Source organism: Meles meles, chromosome 17 (assembly GCF_922984935.1).
Source record: "Meles meles chromosome 17, mMelMel3.1 paternal haplotype, whole genome shotgun sequence".
NCBI classification, from domain to species: Eukaryota; Metazoa; Chordata; class Mammalia; order Carnivora; family Mustelidae; genus Meles; species Meles meles.
Window position 1 is genome coordinate 9,468,022 of NC_060082.1, and position 19,985 is coordinate 9,488,006.

The window sequence follows — 19,985 nt, forward strand, 5'->3', positions numbered from 1 at the left end:
AAAGGGAGCTGGTTGCATTTATTTATTTATTGGTTTCAGCGTGTCTGAGAAGTAGAGGTACCTCTGGGCTGTGGCAGACTGAGGCATGATCTGTGAGAAGTCCCTACCTTCTCATTCTCTTTTTAATTAATTTCAACTTTTTCCCATTTAAACAGTTAATTTTTTTTTGCTGAGTCATTTGGGAGTCTGTCATAGCAATGAATATTTCACTGTGTATTTCTTAATTTTTTAAAAAAAGATTTAGTTTATTTTAGAGAGAAAAGGGGGAGAGGCAGAGGGAGATGGAGAGAATTGCAGGCAGGCTCCCCACTGAGTGCGGAGCCTGATGAGGGCTCGGTCTCAGGACCCTGGGATCATGACCTGAGCTGAAACCAGGGGTCGGATGCCCAACCGACTGAGCCACCCAGGTGCCCCTCACTGTGTATTTTTTCCTTTTTTTTTTTTTTTTAAAGAATTTATTTGTTTACTTGACAGAGAAAGATCACAAGTAGGCAGAGAGGCAGGCAGAGAGAGAGAGGAGGAAGCAGGCTCCCCACCGAGCAGAGAGTCCCATGCAGGACTCGATCCCAGGACCCTGAGATCATGACCTGAGCCAAAGGCAGAGGCTTAACCCACTGAGCCACCTAGGCGCCCCCTCGCTGTGTATTTCTTTTTTTTTTTTTTTTAAAGATTTTATTTTATGTATTTGACAGAGAGAGATCACAAGTAGGCAGAGAGGCAGGCAGAGAGAGAGGAGGAAGCAGGCTCCCTGTGGAGCAGAGAGCCCGATGCGGGGCTTGATCTCAGGACCCTGAGATCACGACCCGAGCTGAAGGCAGCGGCTTAATCCACTGAGCCACCCAGGCGCCCCTCGCTGTGTATTTCTTAAAGAGAAGGGCATTTTCATTCCTGGCTACAGAACAGCCATTCCATCCAGAGAAGTCAAGATTGATACAATTTCCTTTGACAGACTTGAGGCGTGCAGGCCCGTCGTTTTGTAGAATGGCCCTTAATTTGGGTTCATCTGATGAACCGTTTATTTCTAACGCTAAGAACGGAGAGTCCCCATGTTAACATTTCCTTTGGAGGAAAGAGCCTTCTGCAGGGATCAGTCTACTTGGGATGGGGGGCTGGTGGGTTCCCTGGTGGAAAGGCTTGTCTCCTCCCAGCACCGTCCCTAACACGGCCGCTCTCTGCCCCACAGTGGCCATCAACCTCATTGTGCAACACATTCAGGACATCCTGAATGGAGGGCTCTCCAAACGGCAGACCAATGGCTATCTCAACGGCTACATCCCTTCACGCAAGAGGCAGCCGTCGGAGTCCAGCAGCCGGCCCCATTGACCCCTGTCTCCTTCCGGCCCGGCCCCTCTCTTCAAGAGACAGGAGGAGGGATCAGAAGGCACTGTTCATTCGTACATGTGCTTTCCTAGGACATTACTGTATTTAAGAACACACCATGGAGATGACATGCCTTTGTTTTTCCTTTTTTTTTTTGTGCTTTGGAGCGGTGAAACGCAACCGAATTTGACCCTGAGCTTAAATGACAAACTGTGCCAACTACTACGGGTGATGCCTAATTCCGAATCCCGCGTGTAACCAGTTATAAATACATATATATATAAAAGGATCTATTTTTGTGTAAATGTACAAATACTGTAAAGCTGTTTGCTGTAAGTATTGTGCAGGAGGGCCTGTACTTGAGTGTCCGGGCTCGAGCTGGAATCTCACCGACGGGCGGTCGCCGCTGTGTTCCGCGGGGCCGGGGGGGCGGGGTGGCAGGCTCAGGCATGGGTGCGGGAGGCGGGCAGTGGAGAAGGGGGTCCCGGCTCAGGGCTCTCGTGCCTGTGCAGCTGGAGGACAGTGGAGCTGGGAGCCTTGGCTCGCCCCTCCCCTGCCAGGGGCTGCCTTTGAGCCGGAGCTTAATCATGTGTTCACAAGAGATACTCCTTTCTTTTCTTCTTTTTTCTTTCTTTCTTTCTTTTTTCCTTTTTTTTTTTAATGAGTTGAAATTAGGCAAGACCTCAGCTCAAAAATCAAACTCAGGGAAGAGGCCCACTAAGGAGAACAAATCTGTGTTTTCTTCTTGCCCAGTGCTGCCCCCTCCCCCTCGCGGCTGCCCGGGTCGCTCAGCCACTCCTTCCTGACCCGCCTGCTTCTCCACAAGCCAGAGCTGCCCCTCTCTCCTTCCCTGACGGGCATGTGACGGGCTCTCTTCTGCCAAGGGGGGGGGAAGGAGAGAGTCGAACGGGATCTGGTGTTGTGTCCGAGGAAACACTGAGGGAAGTCCGCGATCAGATTCCTTGGGTCTTGTGCCAGAGGGTAGCTCGCACGGTGGCCCCTTGAGTCTGGGCTTTGGTTGAGGACTTCTGCTGGCGGAAGGACAGCCGACAGCCCTTCGCAGGGTGGCAGGGGGAGTGAGTGGTCGTTCCTGTCACTGAGAAGCAGGGCCTGGCGGTGTGGTGAGGATAGTACGCACCTGTCAGCGGCAGCGCTTGCCAGCAGCGTACCAGCCAAGCAGACGGCCAGGCTCCAGGGAGAGGCCCACCTCTCCTGAGGGCTCCCTCTTTGGGAGGAGCACAGATCCCTGAAGATCCTTGGTGGAGGAAGTGGCGGGACCAAGTGAGACCCAGGAGGGGTGACGCGAGGGTCCTGAAGCCTCCGCGATTAACCGCAGACGAGTAGGAGCCCTTTCCTTCTCCGTTGACCGTCTCCGTGCTCTGCAGGCCATGCCCGCAGCCTTTCCGCCGCCTGAAGCATTTGGGGGACCTTCTCCCCCCATTGCTTTCCCAGCCCCTGGAGCCATTCAGGTACATCTGACACCGCGTCTCTCTAGTCACACCGAATTGTCCCGCAGACTCATTGCCGTCCAGTTTTGATTCCCCCTTTCTGGACTTGATGGGACTCTCACCCTGTGCGGCTGTTTGAAAAAGTCCGACCTCCTCCCCAGCAGAGCTTTGCCGCCCCTGAGACACTCAGGAGACAGCTGCGGGCCTGCGGGGGAGCTCCCTAGGGTAGGAGCGAGGGAAGGCTCCTGAGGGGCCTGCATCTGAGGCCGGTGCTCCCCGGGATGAGTACGTTCTGGAATGCTGCAGCATCCGTATTCTCTCTCTCGTCATGCCTTGCACGGTTCTCAGATGAAGGGTGGGTGGCAGGCCTGGGTTAGGATCCTGAGGACCCAAGGCCTCTTGGCCTGGATGGGGCCTCTCTGTGCTCAGGGGCAGCCCACCCCTGTCTGGGGGAGGCTTGGCCTTTCAGTGGGTAGCACATTGAACTTTACTTGAAGCTCCCAGGTGCCAAACCATTTAGTGCCTTGGCTGTCTGTCCCACTGCCCTGGAAGATGGAGTCTTCTCATCTCTGAGCCTTGATGTCCTCACCTGCTTCCTCATCTACCTGTGGTGTTGGGACCAAGCCTCCAGTGTCTCTCAGTAGCCCAGTTGCTGGGAAACGGCTCTAGGGCTGCCTTGCCTCCTGGTAAAAACCATCCCCAGTTCTTGGTGGCTTGGCTTGGGGCACTGGGCTGTGCCCACTGGGCAATGCTGACAACTCCCTTGGTTCTGTGACACACTGTCTGGGCAAGGAAGGGACGAGAAGCTCTGTCCCTGTGCGGCCCCCTCAGCATTTAGCCAACTCTCTGAACTTGAGCTTTCTATTTGACAAATCCTGGACTTGGTATTTTGAGTCATTAGGTCTCTGATTCCAATGGAGAGTCAGCGGTAGGATCGTTGGGCCAGAAACCATGACCTGAGGCTGCTGGGTCCTCTCTGTGGTCCAGCGGGGAGGTACAGCAAGCAGGGTGGGGTGATGTCGGTCATGTGTGCGTGGGAGTCCCGTGACTTCTGAGCTGCCCAGTGGTTCTTGCTGCTTCCCCACCCCTGCCCAGGTGTTACCCATAGACCGAGAGTGTAGGGAACAAGTATCCACACTTTTTGTCATGGGAAGGCCTGACCTCACACTCCTTCATGCTAATGGAACTTGTGCTGACCCAGGTTTCTTTTTCTTGGGCAGCCTGAGGCCAGTAGGGGCAGAGAGATTGGATTCTGTAGGAGGAACTCACGAGTGTCTGGAACTTTGGTTTGGGGCGGATAGGGTAGGCCCTTGAAGAGGCAGTGGTTAGACAGGGGCTCCCTGAAGGACAGGCTGAGGGGGGGTGGCAGGGGAAGGTCTCCAGTTCCTCCTTCAGAGTCCATCATTCCAATAACCCGCTCTGGTCTTGGCTGCCGTGGTCATGTGGATGCCGCCGTCCTGCCTCGCCTGGGCTCGGCACTGGACACTTGTCTCTGTGCCCGGGGTAGACTGCCAGTCTCTCATGAGGCCACTAGGTCAGGCTGTGAAGGCTCGCGTGCTCCTTGGCATGGTTGGAAAGCAGGAGGGACTGGAGCCCAGTTGGTTTCTGTATCTGCTCCTTTGCTGTCCTTGTTCCGCTCCCTTGATTAGCAGCCTTGACCTGTGCTAGCACCTGAGGCCAGCGGAGGGAGGCAGTCGCCTCTGACAGGGTGGTATTTTCTGCTCTGGAGTCTCATACCTTCCTGTCAAGGATTCCAGCACCAAAGACCCGTGTTGGATTAGGCTGGCTAGGGAAGGTTCTTCATGGCAGCACTGTGCTGCCAGAGAGGACTGGCTGGGCTTCCCTCACTCCCTTTCACCCTGTCTCAGGGTGAAGTGGGGGAAACGGGCTTGGTGTCCGGTACAACAAGGCAGAGAACATGTTGAGAAAAGCACTGGGGTTGGTCTGGAGCTCAGAGTCCCCTTCGATCTTTTGTCTCTGGGCCCCGTGCTGCCCTCCTTAGGCCAGGTGGCTGGTATTAGATCAGCTTCCTTGCTGCTCTTAGAGGCGGTGAGTGCCTAGCTGGTCCTGCCTCAGGAACAGGGTGAGTAGCTACATAAAGACGTAGGCTTTTTTTTTTTTCTTTCTTTCAGATGCTTGCTCTTCCTCCTTCCTTTCTACCACCCTGCCTTTATTGTTAGTAGTTACAAAAATGACCACATACTATGTACTTTGCTGTAAATAAAGACTGGACAAAGAAAGAGCCAATTCTTGTCTCCCTTGTGGTGTTTGGGCAGGAGGAGCAGTGACTGAGGCCAGCGGTCCTGAGGGCTCAGCCACTCTGGATGTGACTAGGAGGCTGAATGCACGCAGCCTCCTATCACTAAACCTCACCGTGCGGGGCTGGACCCCCCGGACCTCAGTTGTCCTGGAATGTTGGTGAGACGCGCATTTGTGCACTTCTCGTCTGTCCCTGTTTCTGTCCCCAAAAGCCAGGGCTAAGGTTTCTGGGAGGCTTCCGATCTCCATGAGGTTCTGGCTCCGAGTCGCCCAATCAATGCCAGCACCTCCCTCAATTCCTACCCTGGAGCATTCACCACCCCTTCCTGAACTCCATTGAAACCCCAAGCAACCTTCTAGAGGAAGAAAACTTCACGGAGGTGGGTGGAGGAAGTGTACATTGACAGTGTGAACAAGAGAGCTGGTGTGTGTGTGTGAGTGTGATATTACTCAATATATTGATACATAATGCAGATATTCATACATCTCCCTATTTTTTTCCTTTTGGAAAGATTCTGAGAGAAAGCGTGCATGTGAGCCAGGGGAGGGACAGAGGGAGACAATCTCCAGCAGGCTCCCTGCTGAGCACAAAGCCTGACTCTGGGCTCCATCGCAGAAACCAGGGTCATGACCTGAACCAAAACTGAGAGTCAGATGCCCTATGGACTGAGCCACCCAGGCGCCCCGTCCCTGTCTGTTTTGAAAAGGCCTAGTCACCCACCGCCAAAGACTGGAAAATAACTGGCCTTTGTGCTGTTCTCAGCCGCCAGTCCCCCACCAGCCCTGTGGCTTCTCGGCCTCCATCCCTTAACCACTGCCTGCCAGACAGCCAAGCACCCTCACCACCGTGCAGTGGAAATTCATAAAGGGAAACCTCGCTAAAATAGGGCCAGGAGGTCTGGCCAGGTGTTCTTGCTCCCCACCGACGAGCCACTCCTTGTCAGCTGCAAAGAGACGACCCTGCACAGGGATACTACTTGACATTGGGATACCCCCATGGAGGAAAAAAGGCTTCCTTACCCTCCTCTCCCGCCAGCCAATGGGAGACCCGCACAGCTCAGCCAATGAGACTCCCGCACAGCTCAGCCAATGAGAGGCCTCGATACTTCCCACCGCCAGTTTACTCCAATGGACTTGTTTGTAACAGCCTTCCCCACTTCCGTTTTCCTCTATAAAAGCCGGCACCTGTGCTTTGTCCCAGTAGTTGGCTGCTTCCGGTTTGCGAGTGTTTGCTCATCCCAGTAAATCCGTCCTTTGCTGGTCAAATAACTGGCCGTTTTAATTTTAAGGCTAACAGTGTAGAGCCACCCCGCTGTTTCCAGATGCTCGTTTCATGCATACGTGCAAACCCATCGAGGACTGTAGCGATCCGAGGGAACCTTCATTTGAGAGGATCCACCCTCAGAAGGCTGCTGTGTTTTAAAATCACACCCAGGTGCCTCTACCACGGCTGCTATTATCGTCCGGCATGACCGTCCTCTTCAGGCCAGTGAAGACATGATCAGTCGCAGAGAAGCGCCTTGCGTGGTGTCGCACAGGTAGTGGTTGTGCGAGCCGGCTTAGCTGTGTTCCCCTTTGCCTTCCTCCCCCACCCCCAGTCCTTGGTGGACCACCCCTGGAGCTGGTGCTTTGCTTGGGACTCAGCTCGTTCCTCAGATTTCAGTTCCTCTCCCTTGTAAGTGGGAGGACAATGGGGCCGGCCAGTGAGGCCCTCAGCACCCTGTGTCACAACATCCTCCCATCCATCCTTCTGCTCCTCGGCCTGGACACGCCCACTGCACTGGTGCTGCTTTGGCCAAACCCTCCTTCCGTTCAGATGCAAAGAAACCTGTTGGCACCTGCGTAAAGGTTCTACGGAAGGGGTCGGGTGGAGAAGGGGCCCTGGGAGATGGGGAAGTTCACAATTCTATCATCATCTGGTGGTGGAAGATGTTTAGAATTTTTTGCTTAAAAAAAGAAAAAAAAAGAAAAAAATTGGAGAGAGTGTGCCGGTGTGGTGGGAGGGGTAGAGAGGGAGGGAGAGAATCTCAAGTAGAGTCCGTGCTGATCTCACAACCTGTGCCAAAATCAGGAGTCAGGTACGAAACTGACGGAGCCACCGGATGCCCAGTTTTGCTGTTGTGGCCGTTTTGTTTTTTTAAGATTTATATTTTTGAAACTGAGTTTCAACAGATCACTTGCTAGAATAAAGTTAACCTAGAATGCAGTTAACTCACTTGCTAAATCTTGGGCTATGCCTCTCTATATACTTAACGTTTTTTCAGTCAACTGTGAGCCCAAGATAACAGCCGAATAAATCCCCTTGAGTTAGGACTAAACCCAGACAGACAGCGATTCTCAGTTAAATGAGTGGAGAGGGAGGGGCAGGAGGACATGAAACTTGACACAAACTCACCTTCCTACAGTCCAGGTCCTGCTTGGCCCTCGTTCCCAGGATATTGAGGGTTTGCTTGTCTAGATCAGGGCTTCCTCTGATGTCTGCAGAATGACCGTGGCCTGGGGTTCGGTGCAGTGTTACTGCTGACCAGGGGAAGCCAGATGGCCTCTGCCTTCCAATCTCACATATCTCTGTGGTTTTATTCTGAAAAGTCCAGGATTCTCTAATGTAAGGTAGTAACAGCTGTGGATGATGTTTCAAGATTCCTCTTTATCAGCGCCGTGCACTTTCTTTTCAGGTCGTGAAATTCCCGATTTTCATGGCTGTGCTCCCTTCGGACTTCTCCAGAGCGGACGATTTAACCCGGACCTGCTGGGAAGGAGGCCTCCTGCCAGGTAAGGCTGTCTGGTGCGTGTCTGCCCTCTAGTGGTGGGATTTGGACCTGGCGCTGGGCCGATGTCCTTTGCTTGACTTCTGTGGTTTTAAGAGAGTGTCAGAGGGTCCCCAGACTTCTGACTGCTGATGTGATTCTTCTTTTGTTTCTTCCTGGAGGGTCTTTAATGAGAGCCTTCATTAGGGCCGATCAGAAATGACCTTCTTGGTTTCTCTGTTGCAGTAACCTATTGGAAGTGGTTCTCTGAGCTGGTCATCACGGTCAGTGGAAGTTCGTTGAAAAAGATCACTGTGATTCCTGGGAATTCTGATTCTGTAGGTCTGGGGAGAAGATCTTTCATGACAAGCTGTGCAGGTGAATCAGATGCATAGGCAGGGCTGGAAACCAGAGGTCTTGTAGATTTCATTGTAAGACCATTTGGATCTGTGGTGTTCATTGCACTGGGGGGGCCCATTTCTCCCAGAAATGTTGTCTGTGCTGTAAGGCTCCTCTCTGCCTGTGTGAGGACTGGAAAGAAGGTTTAAGTCTGCTCTTAAGCCCATTCAAGTTCAGCACTACCCTCTCAGGTTGCAAGACCTCCCACCCTGACCTCTAGCCCAGGTGATGCTAAGCTACGGCTGCCCTGGGAGAGTCCCTCAGGATGTCCTCAGGAATTCTGAGTTTTCCTGGAATCCAGGAATCCGAGCCTTTCATTTTACAGATGAGGAAACCAGGGTCTAGAGGCAAAGCGACTGGTCAGGATCCTCCCACCTGGGCACTGGGTCTGCAGTGGACTGATTTGGGCTTTACAAAAGAGAGTTCCCTTCTGGGTTTCATCTTGGAGCTTCGCCAGGGGCAGCATTGTTGACAAAAGTTGGGGTGGATCTCTGCTCTTGAACTGATCCTTTTTAGCAGGAAGAAAGACCTAAGTCAGACTCACTTGGTCGGCAGAAGGCAGTAGAATGAGGAGGGAAAGTTGAATGCCTTTTCAAAAGATTAAGTTTAGGTGTGCCTGGATGGCTCAGTGGGTTAAAGCCTCTGCCTTTCGTTCAGGTCATGATCTCGGGTCCTGGGATCGAGCCCCGCATCAGGCTCTCCTTGGCAGGGAGCCTGCTTCCCCCTCTCTCTCTGCCTACCTCTCTACCTACTTGTGATCTCTCTGTGTCAAAGAAATAAAATATTAAAAAAAATAAAAAAGATTACGTTTAGTGAGTTAGTGTCAGTTGGGTTTTGTGAAAGGGGCTTCACCTGTGTTCAGTGATTGCTGTATCCTCTAGTTCGCTACCAGGAGAGACTGCCTGTTGGGGTAAAGAACTCGGGGGTCAGCAGACCTGGCTTGAAGTGTTGGCTCCTTCGCAGAACAGCTGGCTGGTCTCGGGCAGGCTGTAACCCAGGGCCGGAGACCCCTGCTTGGCCCAGAGTACTGAAGGAACGTGTGCAGGCAAAGGCATGACTGTGCCTGGGGTCAGGTGCCTGGTGAGTGGTGGCTGTTTGTGTGCTCCGGGGATCGGGCTGCGCAGACGAGCCCGAGTTCTAGAAAGGCCATTTCTTCTCTGGAGCTCAGGCAACCTGGGAGAGGCTGGTTGGGTGCGGGAAAGCCCCTGAACTAGAATTCTCTGCACATGTTGCTCAATTCCTGCCCCAAGGGTACCCTCCTCTACTGACCGGGGAGGCTTTAGCCAAACCCGAGTAGGCTGTCCTGCTGTGGAGACATGCCCCAGGGCTGTGAGCCCCCCAGCGCAGACTCAGCCCTTTCTGGGTGTCTCCTCAACTCTGATGCCGCTGTGATGAGAGAGGGACGGAGTCAGGAAAGACATCTCTGTTGGTGTTAGCTGGTAATTTAAAATGGATCCGAAAACGTAATGGTGTGCTCTTTAAGACCTCAAAATAGTGAGTATTGGACAGTCCTGGCATCAAAACGAAGGGGTCGGATATCTTGTCCTCCGGTTCTGTAGCTGAAGAGTCTGTCCGTCAGGTGGACAAGCTGAGGGGGCGCTGGGCATCTTCAGTGGGACAGCCTGGGTTGGGCCTGGAACGCCCTTCAGGACGGTGTCCCTCTCCCGCAGGATGTACCCGGGCTGATGAAAGCACCTCTCTTTTCTCGATTAGGGTTTTTAATTTCTTTTTGTCCCTAAGTCCCTCTAGCACTGTGCCTTCTGAGCACCCCCTCTCAGGATAATGTTTTTACCTTCATGAAATAACACCTCAGAACATCAGTGGAGGGACGCCTGGGTGGCTCAGTTGGTTAAGTGGCTGCCTTCAGCTCAGGTCATGATCCCAGGGTCCTGGGATCGTACTCTGATTTGCGGGGGGGTGTCCCTGCTCAGCGGGAAGCCTGCTTCTCCCTCCCACTCTGCCTGCCACTCTGCCTGTTTGTGCGCTCTCTCTCTCTCTCTGTCAAATAAATAAATAAAATTTTAAAAAAACCGAAGGAAAAGAATTAAATATATATATATATATACATATATGTATATGTGTATTTTTTAATTTTAAAATTTATTTAGTTTTTAAGATTTTACTTATTTGAGAGAGGGTGTGAGCAGAAGTGAGGGGGGCAGAGGGAGAGGGAGAGTCAGGCTCCCCACGAGTAGGGAGCCTCCAGCTGGATGCGGGGCTCAATCCCAGGACCCCGGGATCATGACCTGAGCCAAAGGCAGATGCTCAACCGACTGGGCCACCCAGATGGCCATATATATATATATATATATATATATATATATATATATATATATTTAAAGATACTCATTTTATTTATTTGCGAGAGAGAGAGCATGTGCATGAGCAAGGGAAGGGCAGAGGGAGAGAGAGACTCTCACTCAGACCCTGTGCTGAGCACGGAGCCTGACACGGGGCCCATCCCAGGACCCCGGGATCATGATACAAGCCGAAGTCAACACTCAGGTGCCGCAGGAAATGAATTCTACTGAAACACAGTTACCGAAATGTGGAAATGAATGGCTGATAGGGTAAGGCATGTGCTTCTTTATTAACCCGTCAAGTAACAAGATCCCGTGTCAGGTCTCAGAACTACCACAATTATGTAGAATTAATGAACCTAATATTTTGAAATTCTGTTGACAACTATAATATGTTATGAAAACGACTGATTTCTACTGCCCATAAACAAGTACAAATACGGCTAGTATTCCTGTGGTGTGTTGCCTACATTCATAACGCAAGGGAATGCACACATTTCACGGGCTGGTGAACATGAAGTTTTAAATTCATGGACTGCCTGAATTTTGACCTTCTGTCATTCTGTCCTTACTCCTCAGACTAAGAACCCCTGGCTGAGATCCAGATCTTCCAAGTCACTGGTGATGGGGGTAGACAAAAGTGTTCCCTTTCACTACGTGTCTTAAGCGAGCCAGGCCTCTGCCCTGGCATGGGGCAGGCGGTGCAGGATGGACACGGGGTCAGGCGGTCTCGCTCTGGTCTGAACTTGCCCATGATGTTGGCAGGTCCTATCGCTCATCCTGCCAGCCGCTCCATCTGGGAAAGGAGACTGTAATTTCTGCCCTTCTCCACTTAATGGTTTTAGTACATGATGGGAGAGAGTAGATAGAACCTGAATTAGAAACTGTAAAAACTATCATATAAACATAAAGCATGTTATTTATTTTCAGTGCAAAGTGTAACAAGGCCAAAGCGCTACTTAGAAATGATCAACTTTGACTCAGGCCAAGTGTTGGCGAGGAAAATAAGGTGTCTGTGCAGAGCCAGAAAGGAGGGTAGAGCAGATGAAGACAGTGAAGGGGGTTTCTGGGATCAAAGCCTGTAGCAGCCACTCAGAGACTGTGGCTCCAGGACAGCGTCCATGACCCGGCCGCAAGCAGGAAGACAAGTGTTCATTTCTTTCCCTCTGGCCAAAGTGGTTTATGATCCATTTCCTGTTAATTTTTCTTTATGGTGTAAGCTGTAGATAGAAGTTCACTATTTTGCATGCGATATCCTTTCGTCCCAGCGGCATTGTCGAAAAGACTCTCATCTTTGAATTGGTTTTGCACCTTTCTGGAAGGTCAGCTGTTTGCATTTGTGGGTCTGTTTCTGGACTCTGCTCCGCTGGTCTTTTTGTCTATTTTGGCGTCTACACTGTCTCGATTACTGCAGCTTTATCTTAAGTCTTGAAATCAGGGAGCATTTGTCCTCTAACTTTGTTGTTCTTTTTCAACATAGTTTTGGCTATTATAAGTCCTTTGCATTTCTATATGCATTTTAGAATCCGCTTGTCAGTTTTCAGAAACTGTCCTGCTGAGGCTATACTTGGGATGGTGTTGAATCCCCAGGTTAGTTTGGGGACCGTTGTCATCTTAACAGCGTTGTGTCTTTTGACCCCAGAACAAAGTCTGTCGCTCCATTTTCCTTGGTCTTCTTTGATTTGTCTCTGTAATGTTTGTAGTTTTCAGTTTATGGATCTTGTGCATCTTTTGTCAGATTTGTCTTTATGTATCTTGTATTTATTTTTAAAGATTTTATTTATTTGTTTGACAGACAGAGATCACAAGCAGGCAGAAAGGCAGGCAGAGAGAGAGAGGAAGGGAAGCAGGCTCCCTGCTGAGCAGAGAGCCCGATGTGGGGCTCGATCCCAGGACCCTGGGATCATGACCTGAGCGGAAGGCAGAGGCTTAACCCATTGAGCCACCCAGGCGCCCCTGTATCTTGTATTTTTTGATGCATGGTAAATAGTGTTTTTTTAGAATTCCAAGTTTCGATGTTGTTGCTAGCATATGGAAATGCACATGATTTTGGTATACCGGTCTTTTGTCTTGTGGAACTCCCTGTGGCAATATTATCTTTAGAGTGTTTTCAGGAGTAAGCAGAGATAGAACAGTGGTTTTATCTACTGTGTTTAACCAGAAGTTCTCAAGATTTCTATATTCACTTGTATCCTCTCTACAGGTTTGGAAATTACACATATTTTTCTTCTGTGGTTATCTTTTAAAATTAATGTACAAGCATTAGCATACTTGACTTGACAAAATCCTTCACCTCCTCCCAAACAATATAAGAGCTTTAGAAAGCCTCAACTCTCATCACACTGTCCATCCTACACGTTCATGTTGCTAAAGCATTTTAGTTCCACCTCGCTCTTTTATATCCCTCAAGTTCATTGTCATTACTGGTTACTGCTGTATGCTGTCAGTTCTCGTTTGATTTACCCAGAATTTTGCTACTGCCTTTACTTCCCATGTCATTTTGCATTAGTCTTAGTACCGGATTCAGTTTCCTTCCTACAGTACATTCTTTTTTTTTTTTAAAGATTTTATTTTTATTTATTTGACAGAGATCACAAGTAGGCTGAGAGGCAGGCAGAGAGGAGAGGGTGGGGAAGCAGGCTCCCTGCTGAACAGAGAGTCCGATGCGGGACTTGATCCCAGGACCCTGAGATCTTGACCTGAGCCAAAGGCAGAGGCTTAACCCACTGAGCCACCCAGGCACCCCCTTACAGGACATTCTTGATGCAGTCCCCTCACAGAGGGTGTCAGTGGTCTATGCTTTGTTGCAGATGTCTTTATTTCACCTTCACCTAAAAAATTTTTTTTAAAGATTTTATTCTTAGATAATTTCTGCCCCCAATGTGGGGCTTGAACTTACAACCCAAGATGAAGAACCGCACAGTCTACTGACTGAGCAGACCAGGTGCCCTTACTTCACCTTTGCGTGGTAATTTAGCTATGTATTTTCTCCCAACGTTTCGAATACATTTTCTACTTTCTCCCGTCTTTTTGTTTGAAAGACTTCTCTTTGTCTCTGATTTTCAGCGTGTGTTGTGAAGGGTTGCGGTGCAGATGTATTTTTAATTTCCTCCTTGTGCTTTCTAGTTAGCAAGATCTACGTGTTTCCTCTAGTCTAGAAAATCACAGCTGTCGTCTGCTCACCTTTCTCTGTTCTCTCCCTCTAGAGCTGTAGTTATGTGGATGTAGGACCCTTTATTCTCTCCCCTGAGTCTCTTACTTTTTTTTATTTTTCACGTTTTTAGCTTCTCAAGGCTGCATTTTTGCAAAGTTTCTCCGATCTATTTCCAGTTTCTTATTATCTCTTTAGCCATGTTTAGTCTGCCATCTAAAACGTAGCCATCAAGTTTTTAATTTCATTGACTTTATTTTTAGCTTTCAGGAAAACTACTTCATCATGTTACAAGTCTGCTCGTTGATTTTTCTAGTGCCTTATCCTTATGTTTCAATTCCCATTCTTGGCTGCTGTAAAATATCTTCATTTTCTTGTTTGCTCCCCTCTGTATTAAGCGGGGCTTTAAAATATTTTATCTAGAATTTCTAAGTATTTTGTAGCAAGAGGGCTTTCTGGTTATCTGAATCATCCTAGTGGGGGAAAAAAAAATAAAAGTATGCCATTCGTTCTCTCAAATGTTTTGCTCCAGAAAGTTTTTGCTTTGACTTCTGGGTCAAATGTCACCTGGGAGTCCCAGGCTTCCAGTGCTCTCAGTGTGTGGGGTGTTCTGGGATGTCAGTGCTGTGGAGTGTTATGACTGCAGATTAAACTGTAAGCTCCTTAAGGTCAGGAATTACGAAATGCGCTTCTCCTGCATTTTAATGTACTCTAGGGCATGCTTGTCCACATAATCTATGCGGAGCAGTTGGATGATTTCCTTACATTTTTATTTTTTTAAAAGATTTTATTTATTTATTTTTGAGAGAGAGCGAACGAGAATGAGCAGGGGGGAGGGGCCAGAGGGAAAAGCAGACTCCCTGCTGAGCAGGGAGCTGGAAATGGGACTCGATCTCAGGACCCCAGGATCACGACCCGAGCAGAAGGCAGACGCCTAACTGACTGAGCCACCCAGGCGCCCGAGATGCCCATAAATTGTTTAAGAATGTTGCGGAAATTTGTGTATGAGTTGGTCCTAAGCAGAAGGGTGGGCTGTTGCCCCAGGGTGGCCGTGCTGGCAGATGGGGGTGCTGGGTGTGGCAGGTGCCATCTGTCCGCTGTTTCTCAGAGCTGGCCACGAGATGGCAGCAGTGAGCCACAGCCCAGTCAGGTCCGGCTTTCACCTTCAGAACAGCTGGAGGACAGTTGGTTCAAGAATGCCGACTGTTTACTGTGTGCCAGGCCCTGCGCCAAAGCCTCCAGCCCTCGGGGACCTCACACATGGCCAGGGGCCACTCCCATATAGACACAGCACTCCCGTGGAGCAGAATGGAGCATCCACAAAGAGGGATGATTCTGGCTCCTGGACGTAGGGGGTCGCAGGGAGAAAGCCTTGACACTTTCCCAGGGAACCAGACTGGTGGGTAAGAAGGAAGCCTCCAGCACCTGGGTCACCACCTCTGTCTCACCCAACCCCTCAAGTGGTTGTTGCATGTGAACGTGTCTTGGCATTCCCATTAGCGTTTCCTGCTAGAGCCTCCGAGGCCTGGCTTTGCAAGTGACCAGTGGCTTGACCCTGGATCAGCAATTTCCTCCGACCCCGTTTCTTTATTTTTGGATGACAGGATTGGTCCTTGCTGCTCCAGGGGCTTGTGTCATATTTAATTCATAGAGGTTCACGCTTGGAACAGTCATCAGGGCCATCCATTTAGGGGGCATTAAGATAATTGTTCATCTCCATTTCCCTAAAATTTCTTCCAGGCTGGCTGGGGCCATTATGGGCATTTGTTGAGTTGATTAGAATGTAAACTCTCCTGAAAGAGGAGGCCCAGAACCCACCGATGCATACCAGGCTGGTTCTGGCCAGCCTCGGAGTGGAGAGAAGAGCCGTGGCATTGACAAGCTGGGATTAGCGTCAGGAACCGATGCTCCCCGGGAGGGATCTAGCCCGGCATCCAGGAGGCGGTGTGTCTCCCGCGGCGGGAGCTCCTGTGTCAGGCCCAGGCAGGGCCCTGGAGGAAGGGGAGATGGGGTGCAGTCAGGCTGTAAGGGCACGGGGGAGGGGGCCCAAGTTCCTGAAACAAGCTCCCAGCAAGAAAAGCCACAGTCACCTTTCAGGACCAGAGTGACAAGGGCCAGCTGGCTGGTGGGGACCTTCCCATCCCTGCTCACTCTTGAGGGAGGGAGACTCCTTCTCCAGCTGCTGGGAGTTTCAGGTCCCGGTGCAAGGCGCCTGGGAGGAAGGGGGGAGAGGAGGACAGCCTGGAGAGAGGTCCCCGCGCTTACCTTCCTGCCCCAGACGAGAACATTCCAGTGAGACTGCTAGTCCTTCTGCCACCAGAGTCTCTTCCCAAAACAGTCTATCGATAAGATCGCCACCAGGGTTTTGAAACCTCACTTAAAGGGACGTTTCCACGCAGACACTTTGGTGTGAGTGCGAGTGTGTAGCGGGCTGCTGGGACGGGAGCGGGCGCCGAAGGAAAGTCTGTGTCCGGAGAGCGTTTCCTCTGAGACTGTTCTGGGCAGCTTCACGACGGTTCTGAGCAGCTTCATGTTAGAGATTTTTTGTTCTTGCAGGGACCAGCCCGTCAGCAGCAGCGGCCTCCAGTTCTAACACACATTCCGTAACGTGGCTTCCGGACACACTCAGATCCAGACCCTTTCCTCTTGGCTGCATTTTGTGTGTGTGAGCCCTGGGAGAAGTGGTTAGCACACGGTCGCCTGTTTGCTGCTGTGGCGTCGAGGGGGACCTGGCGGAGGGGTAGCTTCTGTGTGTTTGTGTATGAGAGAGAGAGTGAGAACGTGTGTGACAATGTGAGTGTGTGTGTATGAGTGTATGTGCGAGAGTGTGTGTATGGGCGTGCATGTATGAACACACGTGTGTGTGCATGTGCGAGAGCGTGCATGTGTGTGAGTGCATGTGCACGTGGACATGCGTGAGCGCATACATGCACATGTGTGTGAGTGTGCAGGCGCGTGACTGCATGTGTGCGCATGTGTGAGTGTGAGTATGCATGTATGAACACACATGCGTGAGAGTGTGCGTGCATGTGAGTGTGCATGCGTGAGCGTGCGCGTGTGAGTGTGTGTTGGCCTCAACACACCCGGTAAGTCACACCATCTCCTGAACGCTCCTTTCATTCTCCAACGTGTTAGGCTTCAAGACCCCACCAGGGGGCATAACTGGAAATTCTCCCAGTCCTTCCATTCCCCAACGGTTCTGCACCCGCGCCTACTGTATGTGTGCACTGAAATTCATTAGTTTCAAACTGCACTTGACTTCCCTGAAGTGGATTGTATTCCCTCATTTCCTGTGAAAGGGATGGAGGTTTAGGAAAGGTCAAGTAACTGATACGGAGTCGGCAATGCACGGAGAAGCTGGAATTCGACCTGCTCTTTGCCGACTGCAAAGCCTAAACTCTCCCCCTCACTCCTGGCCACCCCCTCTGTGTCCTGCTGTCCCAAAGACCGAGTGCTGGTTCCCATGCTCTCCCACCTGGATGTCCTTCCAAGGGCCCTGACCCCCACGGAGCTAGTCCCCCTCCGAGGCCGCTGCTCCCCTCCCCAGCTGGTGATCATCTCCTCGGGCTCCCAGCCAGGCCTCGGGTCCCCATGTAGCATCCCCATCTGGGACGGGAGTGTTCTTGTCTGCGTCACGCAGGCCTCATCGCTGACTTCTCCAGCTCCAGCGCCTGTCTTCTAACTGGGTCCGAGCTGAGTGCTGGGCCCCTTTGGGGGCCGCTCCTGGGACCCCAGCAGTCTGCAAGGACGGGGGTTACTCCTCTGACCGTTTCCCACACACAGTACCCAGTCGGGAGCAGGGCCTGGATGGTGCTGCCTGAGAAAGTCAAGGGTCGATCTTGTCCTGCGTGGAAGGACTTGGGAAAGATGAGGTTTGCTGCGAGCAGAGTGGCCGGCAGAGGCCAGGCCCAGTGGACTGAGAGCTGCGGGTTTGGCTGAGCCGTGTCTGGGGGTGAAGGGAGCAGAGAGGTTAGGGCTCGTGTTGCCCAGGACTTCGGAAGAACCCGGGCTAATCATGTTCTCAGCAAAGTTCATGCCTTTCTGTTTTGTGTTTCTAGGTTCGTACGAGAACACAGACGGTGGGGGGTGGGGGTGGGGGGGGTGGGGAGGAGGGGATGCATCTTATTATCCAGCTGAGGAACTGGGATCTTTGTGTTTTATTTTGCCATGTGGCGCTTTCTTTACTTCTCACACACTAAAACGCTTAGCTCTGAGAAGATGGTTAAATCTGTTCAAGGACATTGCTTGGGGCTGTTGATTTCCTCCCTCCAGAAGGACATCCTTGTCATCAGATCACATTTTCCTGAAGGCGCGAAGTGGGGGAACCCGCTGACCCGCGGTCTAGCGCACAGCCGTGGCCCTGAGCACAGGAAGGCGCTTCTCAGACAGGCCGCAGGAGGCTCGCGCACTGGTTTCCAGAACTCTCTTCAGAGCGGTCATGGGTCTGCCGCTAGCCAGCGAGGAGTGCGCGAGGAGCTCGGCCCAGACGGAGATGTGGTTGGGAAAACGATGCCGGCAATGGCGTGCAGACCCGACCAGACTGTTGTTTCCGTGCCTGCAACAAATCCCGTTCTCACCCGCACACCTGTGTGCAGATCTTGACCCTGGAAACACACCTGTGGAGTCATAAGTCTGGAGAGATGGAGAGGCTTGGCCTCGGGAAGGGGAGGGGAGGGATGGGGGGAGCAGGAGCAGGTTAAGACTGGGAAGGTCTGTTTCTTGACCTGGGGTGTGCTTTCTCCGTGTGCCTGCTTTGTGAGAACGCACCCAGCTACACACTTGGGGGGTGGGATCTTTTCTGTGTGTGTCGTACGTCAGTAAAAACATTTATTAAAGAAAAAAAATCTCCATTCCTTCCTGTGCTGGCCGCGTGGTCTGGTCAGTCCCTTACACCCTCCGAGCCTGGGTTTGCTCACACTGCCTCCGGCGCCCTGAGGATGCTGAGCAAACAGGTTCTTCTCAGCGTCACTCAGCAAACAGGAGCTGTTCCTGTCGCGGCTGCGGGTGCTCAGGCTACACCAGCCCCTGGGCCCTGGGCTGCCCTGCGCTTTGCGTTCACATCTCGTTCCTCCCGTCACACATGGTCCTGCCCGATCGCCCCCTCCCTACCCACCATCACCAAATCCTGTTCAGGGCACACACCGAACACCTTTACCTGGTCCCTTTCCCTCCGCCCTGGATCCATCCTTGCTTTTTCTCCTGGGGCCCTGCCAGGCCTCCCCGCCTGAAGCCACGGACTTCAGAGCCCAGCGCCCGGTGAGGCACTGCTTGGCGCCGCAGCCAGCCCTGGCGAGCAGGTGCCCTCGGGGGAGTGTAGTGAAATGCAGCGTCATCAGCTTCCCAGTGGGACATAAGGCCCGGCTCCCGAATGGGAGGGATTTGAGGAGCCTCCCCTGGAGTCATGCCTTTGTTCCACGTCTTGCATTCAAGTGGCATGCTGTGTTTTCACTGCTGGGGAAATGTCATCTGAAACACACAGCAAGTGCTAGATGGTGCATCTGGCCTGCCATCTTGACGGGGAGGGCTGGGGAGCCCAGGGCAGGTGCGGCACTCCCGCAGCTTCGTCGCCGGACTGGGCTCCCTGCTCCCATTCTTGCCCTTTACAGCCTGTCCCTCCGTAATAGCCAGCTCCATATTTTAAGAATATAAGTCAAGGGGTGCTTGGGTGGCTCAGTTGGTTTAGAGTCTGCCTTCAGCTCAGGTCATGATCTCCAGGTCCTGGGATTGAGCCCCACATCGGGCTCCCTGCTCAGTGGGGAGTCGGCTTCTCCCTCTCTCTCTGCCCTGCCCCTGCTCCTGCTCTCGCTCTCTCAAATAAAGAAAATATTTTTTAAAAAGAGTATATGTCAAATCAAACCACTCACTGGTCCCATAATCCTCCAGTTCTCGACACACTTAAGAATAAAACCTCAGATGTGTTCTGTGACTATCCCGCGGCTCACCCTGGCCCCCCTCCGACAGCGCCCAGCTCTAAGACCTCATCCTCGGCCACCCGCCTTCTTGCTAGTTTTCAGCCGTGGCTTACTTGCTCCTGCTACATCCCTGCACTGCTCCCTTCTTGGGAACTTGGCCCTGGCTCTTCCCTCTGCCTGGAACGTTCTTCCCCGAGAGTCCCGTTTTCTGGCCTCATTTGGCTCTCTGCCGGAGGTGATACCCCGAGCAGCCATCCCTGACCGCTCAGCCTGTCTCCAGCCCTGCTCTCATTTTAAAACCGAGATTGTCTCGACGCGCAGCTCTCGCTCCGTCTGCCTACCTTTCCTTCTGCGCGGCTAATTCTGTGGGGTCCGTCTCCTCACTCGCACGGAAGTTTTGCGTTCAGGGACTTTGTAGGGTTTCCTGCTGTATCCTCTGAGTCGGGGAG

General features: G+C 51.8%; 1 protein-coding gene and 1 long non-coding RNA gene across 2 annotated transcripts in view; both read left to right on the forward strand.

Moving 5' to 3' along the window:
* UCK2 (uridine-cytidine kinase 2) overlaps positions 1-5,003 on the forward strand; it is a 74,587-nt gene extending 69,584 nt beyond the window's left edge. The window contains exon 7 of the mRNA XM_045983151.1: positions 1,184-5,003. Within this exon, the coding sequence (XP_045839107.1) occupies positions 1,184-1,323 (140 nt within the window). The 3' untranslated portion in view covers positions 1,324-5,003. The remainder of the gene's footprint in view (positions 1-1,183) is intronic.
* Positions 5,004-11,740: 6,737 nt separating this feature from the next.
* On the forward strand, positions 11,741-18,477 carry LOC123928331. The gene is made up of 2 exons (XR_006815666.1): positions 11,741-11,795; positions 17,897-18,477. It is a non-coding gene; the product is annotated as an uncharacterized LOC123928331 (long non-coding RNA).
* The last annotated feature ends 1,508 nt before the right edge of the window (positions 18,478-19,985 follow it).